This window comes from Pristiophorus japonicus, chromosome 4 (genome assembly GCF_044704955.1).
Source record: "Pristiophorus japonicus isolate sPriJap1 chromosome 4, sPriJap1.hap1, whole genome shotgun sequence".
NCBI classification, from domain to species: Eukaryota; Metazoa; Chordata; class Chondrichthyes; family Pristiophoridae; genus Pristiophorus; species Pristiophorus japonicus.
Window position 1 is genome coordinate 126,744,973 of NC_091980.1, and position 13,432 is coordinate 126,758,404.

A 13,432-nucleotide genomic window follows, 5' to 3' on the forward strand; every position below is an offset into this window, starting at 1 on the left:
TTTATGCCGTGGTCAATTATAAAGTCTTGGAATTCTGCGCTGGTGAAGCATGGACCATTGTCACTGACTAATATGTCAGGGATTCCGTGCATTGCAAACATGGTTGCGAGGCTCTCCACAGTGGTGGAGGTTGTGCTCGAGTTTAAAATGGTGCATTCGATCCACTTTGAAAATGCATCTACAACTACGAGGAACATTTTGCCCATGAATGGGCCCGCATAAACTACGTGTACCCGCGACCACAGTTTGGTAGACCAGGGCCAGGGGCTCAGTGGAGCCTCCCTGGGGGCATTGCTGAGTTGGTCACAAATGGTGCACCTTCGGACGCAGAGCTCCAAGTCCGCGTCAATACCAGGCCACCAGACGTGGGATCTGGCTATGGCCTTCATGAGAACGATCCCCGGGTGCTCCGGGTGGAGCTCCCGGACAAATGCCTCTCTGCCTCGCAAAGGCATGACTATTCGGCTGCCCCACATCAGGCAGTCTGCTTGTAGTGATAGCTCATGCATGCGCCTGTGAAAGGGTTTTAATTCCTCGGGGCAGGCATCGCGAGCCTCTGCCCAGTCACCGGTTAGGACATATCTTTTTACGAAGGATAATGTGGGGTCGCTGGCTGTCCAGGCTCTGATTTGGCGAGCTGTCATGGGCGAACCCGTGGACTCAAAGGCATTGATTGCCATGACTATCTCACAGTCCTGTTCGTCAGATCCTTTTGTGGTCGTCAGGGGTAGCCTGCTGAGCGCGTCGGCACAGTTGTCTGTGCCTGGTCTGTGCCTTATGGTATAGTCATAGGACGCCAGCATGAGTGCCCACTGTTGAATTCGCGCCTAGGTGTTGGCGTTTATTGCCTTGCTCTCATATTGGAGGGACGTGAGGGGCTTGTGGTTGGTTTCTAACGCGAACTTGGCCCCGAGTAGGTATTGGTGCATCTTTTTGACACCGTACACGCACGCGAGCGCCTCCTTCTCTACCATTCCGTACCCGCGCTCCGCCCGCGAAAGTGATCTGGAGGCATAAGCTATGGGTTGTAATTTGCCCGCACTATTGACATGTTGCAAAACGCACCCGGCCCCATACGCTGACGCATCGCATGTGAGAACTAGCTTTTTACCTGGGTCAAAGAAAGTCAAAACACTGTTGGAACACAGAAGGTTGCGTGCCTTATTGAAGGCGCGTTCCTGGGCGTCCCCCCAAAACCAATCACATCCCTTCCTGAGTAGCACGTGGAGAGGCTTCAGCAGCGTGCTTAAGTTCTGCATAAAGTTCCCAAAGTAATTGAGTAGCCCGAGAAAGGCGCGCAATTCTGAGACATTCCAGGGCTTGGGTGCCAGGCGAATTGCTTCTGTTTTGGACTCTGTTGGGCGGATTCCATCAGCGGCAATCCTTCTGCCCAAAAATTCAACCTCGGGTGCGAGATACAGGCACTTGGATTTCTTGACTCATAGGCCTACCTGATCCAACCGCTTTAGTACTTCCTCCAAATTACAGAGATGAGAGTCAGTGTCCCTGCCCGTGATAAGTATGTCGTCTTGAAATACAACGTCCCCAGGATGGACTTGAGCAGACTCTCCATGTTGCGCTGGAATATGGCAGCTGCCGACTTGATGCCGAATGGGCATCGATTGTACATGAAAAGGCCTCGATGTGTGTTGATGGTGGTGAGTAGCTTGGATTCCTCAATCAATTCTTGCGTCATGTATGCAGATGTGAGGTCTAATTTTGAGAAAAGTTTACCTCCAGCCAATGTGGCAAATAAGTCCTCCGCTCTGGGCAGCGGGTACTGGTCTTGTAGGGAGACTCTGTTTATGGTCGATTTGTAGTCCCCACAGATTCGTACGGATCCATCAGGCTTCATGATTGGGGTGATGGGACTTGCCCAGTCGCTAAATTCCACAGGTGATATAATGCCTTCCCGCAGAAGCCTGTGTTTGTGTTCAATCTTTTCCCTCATCACATAGGGTACAGCTCTGGCCTTGTGATGGACCGGTCTAGCATCCTGTGTGAAGTAGATTTTGACTTTGGCCCCTTTGAAAGTGCCCACACCTGGCTGAAAGATTTGTTCAAATCGCTTTATAACTGTTGAGCAGGAGGTCCGTTCCTCTAATGACATGGCATGGACATCATCCCATTTCCAGTTTAGTTTTGCCAGCCAGCTTCTCCCCAGCAGTGCTGGGGGGTCTCCGGGGACAATCCACAGGGGAAGTCGGTTCACTGTCCCTTTGTGTGTGACAGAGAGCATGGCGCTGCCGAGGACTGGTACGATTTTTTTGGTATAGGTCCTTAGTTTGGTGTCGACCCTTGTGAGTTTTGGTCTGTCTCTTTTATACGGCCACAGTTTTTCAAATTGTTGAGCGCCCATGAGAGATTGATCCTGTATCCAGCTCCATGTTGACAGATATCCCATTGAGTAGGACCCTCATCATTATAGGAGGCGTCCTGTCGTAGGAGCAGCGGCCATTGATCGTGTTGACCCGCTGTACATTGGTGTCCCGGGTACTGTCCCCACTGTCTTCTGGTTCGCTTTCCGACCCATCCGATTCGTATACCAGCCGAGCTGCCGTTTTTTTGCACATGCGGGCCAAATGCCCTGTATATTCACAGTTCCTGCAAACAGCCTGCTGAAATCGACATTCTCTTGACGAGTGTCCACCCCCACACCTCCAGCACAGACTGCTTGCAAAGAATGAGCTGCGTCTGGCTGATCTCTCTTGAGCTTCTCTCAGTTTGTAGTTGATTGCTCGCATTGTGGGTTGAAGAGGTGTGAACAGCCGTTCCTGTGGTCCTTGATGGCTTCTGTTGCCACTGCTTGCTGTCGAAAGCCTGTTCTGCCAGTTTTGTCTGTGTGTGGGGGTGGTAGCTTTTCTAATGCTGTGAACTCCTTGTTCGTTATTTCGTTAGTTGTCATACCTGCATTGTAAATCAACCTCGTTTCTTCTTCCCCTACCAAGAATGTCTGTGCAACCAGTGCTGCTGCCTCTAAGGTTAGATTCTTGGTCTCTATGAGCTTTTGGAATATGCCTGCGTGGCCTATTCCTTCAATGAAATAGTCTCTCAGCAGTTCTCTCCTCAGTTCATCGGAGAACTCAAATAAACTAGCCAACCTCCGAAGTTCCGCCACGAAGTCGGGTGTGCTCTGGCCCCAACAACGTCTGTAGTTGTAGAACCTGTGTCTGGCCATGTGTAGGCTGCTCGCTGGCTTCAGGTGGTCTCTTACTAGTGTGCTCAATTCTTCAAACGACTTGCTTGCTGGTTTCTCAGGTGCCAACAGATCCTTCATTAAAGCGTATGTTTTCGAGCCACAGCTGGTCAAGAGGTGGGCTCTTCTCTTGTCTGCCTTATCGTCGCCTAACCAGTCTTTGGTTACAAAGCTTTGCTGGAGCCTTTCTATAAAGTCCTCCCAATTGTCTCCCGCATTGTAGTTTTCATCTGATCCGTTGTTTGCCATTCTATGGATTCTGTAATCCCGTAACCCGTCGCCACTGTAAAGTCCTGTCCCCTCAGTATAGATTCACACCAGGCATGTAGTGAAGTCAAGGTCACTCTGGACCTGCACCTTTATTTTCCAGCTCTGGAATGCCACTCTGGAATGCTGCACTTGCCTGAGATCTGTGCTTATATACCTGTCTCTTGCAAGTGCACCCGCAGTGGTAAGGTTTGCTGGTGGTTACAGGTCATATCTTATTACAGTCATGTATAGCATGTTGGTGTACAGTTATATATAATAATGTAAGATACATGACAGTTACCTGACCCAAAGAGCCTTCTCTGATTTACTTCCTACAGCAGTAGTAATTTCTCATTTCCAGATGCCTCTCGAGCCTGGCCCAGTTACTGTCAGAAACTTTTCTTCCCAGCATAACATTTTCAGCCTCATGCAAAAACAATAACCACCACCACCACTGGTTCTCCCAGCAGCTTTTTAGTCCAACTCCATAACTGTTCTTTCTCTCTATATCCCTTTTCCTCCTTTCTCTCTCCCTCCCTTGCCCTCCTACTCCATCCCCTCTCAACCTGTCTCTTTCTCTCAATCTCACTCTCTCATTTCTAGGTCTAGTTAGAAAGAATCAACCAACTGAAATCACCACCTGAAACCCTGCTTGCCGTGAACTGCTGCATCTATCTCTCATTCTAGCTCATGTCTGAAGATGTCCAAGTGACTCTTAATTTAAATTACGGTGGTACAATAAGAATTGATCATTTTCAGTTGACTGTGAAGAAATCACCCTACTATTGCCTTTCCTTCTTGCACATTCCTGTTAACATACAGATAAAATGATTCTTGGTATACTTTCCAAACACTCTCTAGGGGGCCAAAATCGCCCCTCTCCTTAAGGCCTGTTACCACCTCAAATCGGTGGCCATGCTGCAGAGTGGAGTGGCAACCGACTTTTCATGGAATGGTCGCAGATAGTCTAATTGCCCTCCTGAGTTTTCCTGGTTGTGTCTCAATCCCCCCACTACCGCTCCGTTGCTGCCGATCCGTCTTAAGCACGTCATCACCATGCAAACCGCCGATCTAACCCCGCAATGGCGACATTCCCCTCCAAAAATCTTCGGCCCACCGTGTGGTGCCAATACAAGCTTTTTCCCGGTGGTCCAGTGAGGCTGTGGTCTTCTGCAATGGTGGTGCGGCTTCCCTTAAAGGGGAGGATGTACTTCCACTGCCGCCATGATTCTTTTTTGTCGGCCGACTGCCATGTCGGCCCGACAATTATGCCTCGGGTTCAGCCCGGCCAAAACCCTCCCTGGTGGCCCAGTGGCCCGAAGTTTAAATGAAGGGGAGAGCCGTGATGAAGTGGTGCCATTATGACGTCATCAAGGCAGTGACATCGCTTCGCACCCAACTTCCTTCCGCGCCTCAGGTGTTGTCACCGCCGCGTTTCCGCCCCTCAGGTGTTCTCACCGCCCCCTATATGACCGAGTTCCAGATGCATGGACAAAAAACAACAAAGTTCCAAATATGGCACAAGAGTCGATCTGAACCGCAGCTGCAGAAAAACCTATTGAAACGGAGTGCGAGTGCCCTGTTTCGGGCAGGGGTGCGGGGGGGGGGGGGGCAATTTCTATCCCGAGAGCTTCCTTTACAGAACTATATGTAGATCTTATAGTCCTGTGCTGGCTTCATTCTTCCATCTCATACAGAATCATAGAATAGTTACAGCGGCACCCAGGTACAGCAGAGAAGAGGGAAAAGGGGCGGATGAATTGCGAAGGGCGTGGTGGAGGTTCCGTAAATGTTTGAGACGGAGAAGCGGCAATAGATCGAGGCAGAAATGCGGCAAATGATTGGGGCAGAGGAGCGGTAAGAGATCATGGCTGAGATTCGCCGAGTGATCTTGGCGGAGGTACGGTGAATGTTTGGTGCGGAGGTGCGGTGAGAGATCATGGCAGAGGTGCAGCGATTGTTTTGTGGCGGGGGAGCGGCAAGAGATTGTGGCAGAGGTGTGGCAGATGTTTATGGTGGAGGAGTGGCGAGAGATCATGGCGGACTGCGGCAAATGAGAGTACAGGGCCCAGGGGCAGCACGGGCCAGCCCACACTGCGATATGTGTGCGCACTAGGTCCGTGCACCAGAGCAGGTCTCCAGTCATCCTGGTTGACCCTTGCCACTGGATAAAGGCCTAACTCTGTCGAGCCCATGTGGTGACTGATGTGCAATGATCACCACACGTTAACAAAATCCACGCACAGGCATCTCCTATCCCTGGAATTCAGGACTGGAATATCAGGTCCTTCATTGAAACATCTGCGAACTCATTCCTTTTGGTGTGGAAGCAAGTCATCCTCGTTCGAGGGACTGCCTTTTTATGATGACAGCACGGAAGAAGGCCATTTGGCCCGTCGAACCCATGTCGGTTCTCTGTAAGAGCACTTCAGCTAGTACCACTCCCTGCCCTTTCCCGTAGCCCTGCAATTCTTTTTCTTTCACGTACTTATCCAACTCCCTTTTGAAAGCTGTGATTGAGTCTGCCTCCACCACCCTTTCACGCAGTGCACTCCAGATCCTAACCACTCGCTGCATAAAAAAGTTTTCTTCTATGTCGCCTTCTGGGTTCTGCATTTTTAATTATAAAGAAATGTTGTTGCAATACAATGCAAAGGCCCAAAGCATTTGCAAAAGATTAAACTATAAATTCCATGGCTGGAAATCACATGATATGCTTGAGCAGTCATGGTATGCATTTGCGTAACATCTTTAAAGAAAGAACTTGCATTTATATAAAGCCTTCCACAACATCCCAAAGTGCTTCACTGCCAATGAAGTACATTCGAAGTATAGCCACTGTTGTAATGGAGGGAAAAACAACAGCCAATTTGTACACACCAAGGTCCCAATGAGTTAAGTTTTGAGTGCTGGGGAGGATGAACTTTGGGAGAACTCCCCTGCTCTTCAAATAGTACCATAGTATCTCTTACATCTAATGGAGAGGTAGACAGGGGCTTTGGTTTAACAATGCATCTGAAAGACAATGCAGCTCTCCCTCAGAACTGCACTGACGTGTTAGCCTAGGCTATGGCTCAAGTGTTTCAAGTGGAACTTGAACCCATGACCTCATGACTCACAGGCAAGAGCACTACCAATGGGCCAAGGCTGACACCTTTGAAACTAAAAACATCCAAAGGTGCTTCTTCAAAGGAGAAACAGACACTGAGCAGTACTAGAAAATGTTAGAAGAGATGACTGAATGAATAACTAAAACGATAGTTGTTGAGGAAGCTATTAAAGATGGGTAGGGAAGTAACAGAATGGAGAGGTTTGATGGAAAGTTTCAGAAAGTAAGGCAAAGATGGTGGGAGGTGGCTGTACAGGGGACTGAACTTGGAAGACTGAAGAGAATGGACTCAAATTGACACATGGAATAAATCTTAAAGTAGGGCAGGAGAGGAGGTACCTGACAGAGAAATAATTGATCTCAGTTTACAACAAAAGTATGAATTTGCTATGAGGAAAGGGATATTTGCTGGAGGGACACCCTCAAACTCATCCAGATAAGGAGGATTAGTACAGGAAGCAATGAGTACATTTTTAGGAAGAGAGGGATAAGATTTTTCTTAACCCAGTTTTTATTCTAGACAATCTCCGGAAGGCCCTTGGTGCCTAAGGGAATGTTCCATTTTCAGTGCCAACATTCATCAGTGTGAACAAAATCTAATTCAACAATGAAAAAGAAGCATATGTGCATTATAGTTCCTGAGCCTTGAAGAAAGAAAGAAAAGACCGACTTTCATTTATATGGTGCCTTTTATGACCTCACGATGTCCCAAAATGGTTACAGCTAATTAATACTTTTGCAGCGTAGTCTATTGTAATGTAAGAAACACAGCGGCCAATATGCACACAGTAAGCTCCCACACACAGCAATGAAAAAGTGACCAGATGTTCTTTGTTTTAGGTGAGGAATAAATATTGGCCCGGATACTGGGAATTATTGCCGTGATTTTCTTCGAATCATGCCATGGGATCTTTCACATCCAGCTGAGAGGGCATCCGGTACCTCGCTTTAGCATCTTATCGGAAAGATGTCCCCATCAACAGTGCTGTACTCCCTCAGTACTGCACTGGAGTGTCAGCCTAAATGTTTGAGCTCAAGTCCCTGGAGTGGAACCTAAACCCACAACCTTCAGATTAAGAGCTGAGCCATGACTGACAATTAGAAACATAGAAACATAGAAGCATAGAAAATAGGTGCAGGAGTAGGCCATTCAGCCCTTCGAGCCTGCACCATCATGTATATTGTAAATACTTGCGGTCCCAGCACTGAACCTTGCAGTACCTCACTAGTCACTGCCTGACATTCTGAAAAGGACCCGTTTGTTCCTACTCTTTGCCTCCTGTCTGCCAATCAGTTCTCTATCCATGTCAATACATTATCCCAAATTACACGTGCTTTAATTTTTGCACACGAATCTCTTGTGTGGGACCCTGTCAAAAGCCTTCTGAAAGTCCAAATATACCATATCCACTTGTTCTCCCTTGTCCACTCTACTGGTTACATCCTCAAAAAATTCTAGAAGATTTGTCAAGAATGATTTCCCTTTCATAAATCCATGCTGACTTGGACCGATCCTGTCACTGCTTTCCAAATGCGCTGCTATTACATCTTTAATAATTGATTCCAACATTTTCCCCACTACCGATGTCAGGCTAACCGGTCTATAATTCATTGTTTTCTCTCTCCCTCCTTTTTTAAAATGTGGTGTTACATTAGCTACCCTCCAATCCACAGGAACTGATCCAGAGTCTATAGAATGTTGGAAAATGACCACCAATGCATCCACTATTTCCACAACCATTTCCTTAAGTACTCTGGGATGCAGACTATCAGGCTCCGGGGATTTATCGGCCTTCTATCCCATCAATTTCCCTAACACAATTTACTGACTAATAACGATTTCCTTCAGTTCCTCCTTCTCGCTAGACCCTCGGTCTCCTAGTATTTCCGGAAGGTTGTTTGTGTCTCCCTTAGTGAAGACAGAACCAAAGAATGTGTTCAATTGGTCTGCTATTTCTTTGTTCCCCATTATAAATTCACCTGATTCTGACTGCAAGGGATCTACATTTATCTTCACTAATCCTTTTCTCTTCACATATCTATAGAAGATTTTGCAGTCAGTTTTTATGTTCCATGCAAGCTTACTCTCATACTTTATTTTCTCCCTCCTAATTAAACCCTTTGTTCTCCTCTGCTGAATTCTAAATTTCTCTCAGTACTCAGGTTTGCTGCTTTTTCTGGCCAATTTATTTGCCTCTTCCTTGGATTTAACACTATCCCTAATTTCCTTTGTTAGCCATGGTTGAGCCACCTTACCCATTTTATTTTTACGCCGGACAGGGATGTACAATTGTTGAAGTTCATCCATGTGATCTTTAAATGTCTGCCATTGTCTATCCACCACCAACCCTTTAAGAATCATTCGCCAGTCTATCCTAGCCAATTCACATCTCATACCATCAAAGTTACCTTTCTTTATGTTCAGGACCCTAGTCTCTGAATTAACTGTGTCACTCTCCATCTTATTGAAGAATTCTACCTTATTATGGTCTTCCCCAAGGGGCTTCGCACAACGAGATTGCTAATTAATCCTCTCTCATTACACAGCACCCAGTTTAGGATGGCCAGCTCTCCAGTTAGTTCCTCGATATATTGGTCTAGAAAACCATCCCTAATACACTCCAGGAAATCTTCCTCCACCGTATTGCTATCAGTTTGGTTAGCCCAATCTATATGTAGATTAAAGTCACCCATGATAACTGCTGTATCTTTATTGCAGACATCCCTAATTTCCTGTTTGACCCATCCCCAACCTCCCTACTACTGTTTGGTGGTACTGTTTTGCCCTTTGGTGTTCTGCAGCTCTACCCATACAGATTCCACATCATCGAAGCTAATGTCCTTCCTTACTATTGCATTAATCTCCTTTTTAACCAGCAATGCTACCCCACCTCCTTTTCTTTTCTATCTATCCTTCTTGAATATTGAATACCCCTGGATATTGAGTTCCCAGACTTGGTCACCCTGGAGCCATGTCTCCGTAATCCCAATTACATTATATCCGTTAACAGCTATCTGCGCAGTTAATTCAGCCACCTTATTATGAATGCTCCTCGCATTGAGACACAGAGCCTTCAGGCTTGTTTTTGTAACACTCTTTGTCCTTTTAGAATTATGTTAGAATGTGGCCCTTTTTGATTTTTGCCTTTGATTTCTCTGCCTTCCACTTTTCCATATCTCCTTTCTACCTTTTGCTTCTGCCCCCATTTTACTTCCCTCTGTCTCACTGCATAGATTCCCATCCCCCTGCCATATTAGTTTAAACCCTCCCCAACAGCACTAGCAAACACTCCCCTTAGGACATCGGTTCCGGTCCTGCCCAGGTGCAGACCGTCCGGTTTGTGCTGGTCCCACCTCCCCCAGAACCGGTTCCAATGTCCCAGGAATTTGAATCCCTCCCTCTTGCACCATTTCTCAAGCCACATATTCATCTTAACTATCCTGCATTTCTTACTCTGACTAGCACGTGGCACTGGTAGCAATCCTGAGATTACTACCTTTGAGGTCCTACTTTTTATTTTAACTCCTAGCTCCCTTAATTCAGCTTGTATGACCTCATCCAATCTTTTAGCTATATTATTGGCACCGAAATGCACCACGACAACTGGCTGTTCACCCTCCCCCTCTAGAATGCCCTGCAACCGCTCTGAGACATTCTTGACCCTTGCACCAGGGAGGCAACGTACCATCCTGGAGTCTCGATTGTGGCCGTAGAAACACCTATCTATTCCCCTTAAAATAGAATCCCCTACCACTATAGCTCTCCAATTCTTTTTCCTGCCCCTCTGTGCAGCAGAGCCATCCATGGTGCCATGAACTTGGCTGCTGCTGCCTTCCCCTGATGAGCCATCTCCCCCAACATTATCCAAAGTGGTCTATCTATTTTGGAGGGAGATGACCGCAGAGGACCCCTGTACTACCTTTCTACTCCTGCTCTGCCTGATGGTCACCCATTCCCTATCTGCCTGTGGCGGCCCGGCCCCGGACTGCAAGACTATTAACAGGCTAGGGCCATCAGAGAGTTCACAGGTGTTTGAATGAAGAACCTAATATTCCAGATCCCGAACTACATCTAAGAGGGTGGAAGAGGCCGTTGCACACCAGCCACCACATGGGCTTGACAGAGCTAGGTCTTGGTCCAGTGGCAAGGATTACCCAAGACAACTGGAGTCCAGCTCTGCTGCATGGACTGAGCGCACACAAATACATCAGCGGCAGCATACCACTGCAGGAGGGCGCAGGCTGCAAAGTCAGGTCGCTGATTGCAGTGCGGGCAGGCATAGCAGGAGGGGCAAAGGAGCACAAGAGTTTGTAGCTGGAAGTGACCAGGGCCCAGGAGAGGCGTGAGTCTGGGGCCCAGAAGAGGAGAGGGCCCAGGGGCAGCATGGGCCAGCCCACACTGATGTATTTGTGCGCGCTCAGTCCATGCAGCAGAGCTGGACTCCAGTCGTCTTGGGTAATCCTTGCCACTGGACCAAGACCTAGCTCTGTCAAGCCCGTGTGGTGGCTGGTGTGCAACGGCCACCACACGTTTTAAAAAAATCCAAGCACAGGCATCTTCCACCCTCTTAGATGTAGTTCGGGATTTGGAATATTAGGTCCTTCATTCAAACACCTGTGAACTCATCCCTTTTTAGTGTGGAAGCAAGTCATCCTCGTTTCGAGGGACTGCCTATGATGATCTGCCTTTGTAACCTTTACCTGCAGTTATTAGATTTGTTTGGAATAGTGGATGAAAGAGAAGGGGTTGAGGGGAAATGGCAACAGTGTGGCGAAAGGTGATTAGAACTATTAATTCACGTGGAGGGTAAACGCCAACAAGGACTGATTTGATTGGGTCGAATGGCCTGTTTCTGTGTTGTCACTTTTATGTATTTTAATGTATATATTTTACTGTGCGGGTGGGTTCATCAAAGATGGCCTGACCTGGCATTCACACAAGGGCACTTTCCAATATAGTTTCCCATATATCAGTCAAGAGTGGAAATCCAGGCCACTTACATCACCCTAGTCGAGGTTTACTGCAGCCAGTAGTAACTCCTATATTACTGCTCCCACTGAGATCATCTAATTCATCACAGACCAATGGTCCTTCGGGTCTATATGGCCCCATACTACCCTTAAGGAGAGTTACATGGAAACCCTTTAATTGATCAGAGAGTTAGAGGGTGTCGCCACTGAGTGGGTAAAACAACCTCGCTTTGTAGAAACTGTATCAGAATTTAAGGAGAGTACTCAGTAAACACAACCGCCTTTTAGACATACTCTTAAATATTTGGGCAACATCTCCCACACTGTAAGACCACTGGGTGTGACTGTATCAGATAACGGAGAACTTAAATAGAACTCTGAGAGCCAAAGAGGATGGCAGAGCTGGGCTACTAGACCCAACCACCAACATCCGGTGGGCGGTGAGTGCCTCAGGACAGTGCCATAGCCGTAGCCTCAACATTATGACCCCCACACAATGGCGAATTTGTTCTTTGAATTGTGAAAGAATGTGATCTACATTTTTTATCCTGGAATGATTCTAAAGCTCAGTCTGTGCTCATTTCCCATGTTGTTAATTTGTAACAATATTTAAGATAGTTGCAGAGAAGATGTAAAGGATGTTTGCCAAGGGCATACAATTAAAAGAAGAATTTATTTTACATTTTCGAAACGGAATGGCTAACCACAAAAAAAACCACACACTGACACATCTGCCATATTTCCTTAAGTGACGACAAGTCAAAGATTAATTGGATAAAAGATTATCACTATATATATATATTTGGATTTATATAGTTTTGAACACAGTAGCACTACCGCAAACGATGTAACAGATTTCCAAGTACCTCTGGTGCCATGCACGAGGTTGTAATATATTTGAAATCCATGATCTGAGCATTCGCTTTGGCGCAGGAGTTAGGGGAAGGTAAATCTGAATTTGCGTGCTGCTCTTGTGTGGCAAACAAGTTCCTCAACAACATTGTGGAACAGCCGCCATCAATCAGACTCACGTCTCACTTCCTCTATCGCGTATCCGTCTCGACCTAAAGTACACGCGGGTGCCTGTGTTAAGGTGCCCGTCTTGCAAAGTAGTCAGAAAGAAAAGTCTCAGCGAAAACTTTAGACCGACGAGCCAGGTGAAGTTGACCCCAGACAATGCAAGTTCGTCTCAAAGTCAGCTAACTGAAACGTGACAACGATGGCGCAGAAAGAAAATAAAGTAACTTCCTTTTTATTGCGTTTGTTGAATTTTACTTTGGATTTTACCACCTTGCACCAATCTTTCATTTAGCTTCTTTCAGCAGCATCAGTTTTGAAACAGGCTACCCACATCCTGTTGAGACTCACAGAACTGAGGCAAATTTGGATGATTTTTAACTCTTTTTACGGTACATGAGTTGTAAAAGAATAAAAGCTGGTATCCCTTACCCACTCCATATCTCTCCCTGACCGTCCTGCTCCAAGAAGGCATAGTTTAATTAACCCTGTCGGCCGCCGCTTTCGAGGCTGCAGATGGCCAGCAGAGCCGAGGTCTTGCAGAGCTACGCCTGAAGTGCTTTCACTTCAGTATATCCGGAAACTTCTCTACGAGCCAGAGCTGACGTCTCAACCACAAAGGCGGCAAGGTGCAACTAATGGTGCTGTGGGGATGATTTAAATGGAGCCTGATTGAAGTATTTCATAAAAGCAAAGCTGGAAGATAGAAAAGTAGCCCTTATCCTTAGCCCCGAGACCATGTGTTCTGTTGAGCTTCATCAATATATTTTAACACAGCACTGCCCCTAAAAAATGATTTTCTATGATAAGACTGGCACACTCGCAATGTGGAAGTGAGTTGCTCCTTCTATTGCTCGGACCTGTTGATACAAGTGCTTCAATTATTCACC

The 13,432-nt window shown here is 46.8% G+C and overlaps 1 protein-coding gene across 3 annotated transcripts in view; it reads right to left on the bottom strand.

Moving 5' to 3' along the window:
* LOC139263058 (dedicator of cytokinesis protein 2-like) overlaps positions 1-13,078 on the bottom strand; it is a 770,661-nt gene extending 757,583 nt beyond the window's left edge. For all 3 annotated transcript variants that reach the window (XR_011593033.1, XM_070878576.1, XM_070878575.1), the window contains exon 1: positions 12,975-13,078. Coding sequence is in view for 2 of the 3 variants with exons in the window: in XM_070878576.1 (XP_070734677.1) it covers positions 12,975-13,017 (43 nt within the window). In the remaining variant the exon portion in view is untranslated. The remainder of the gene's footprint in view (positions 1-12,974) is intronic.
* Between the last annotated feature and the right edge of the window lie 354 nt (positions 13,079-13,432).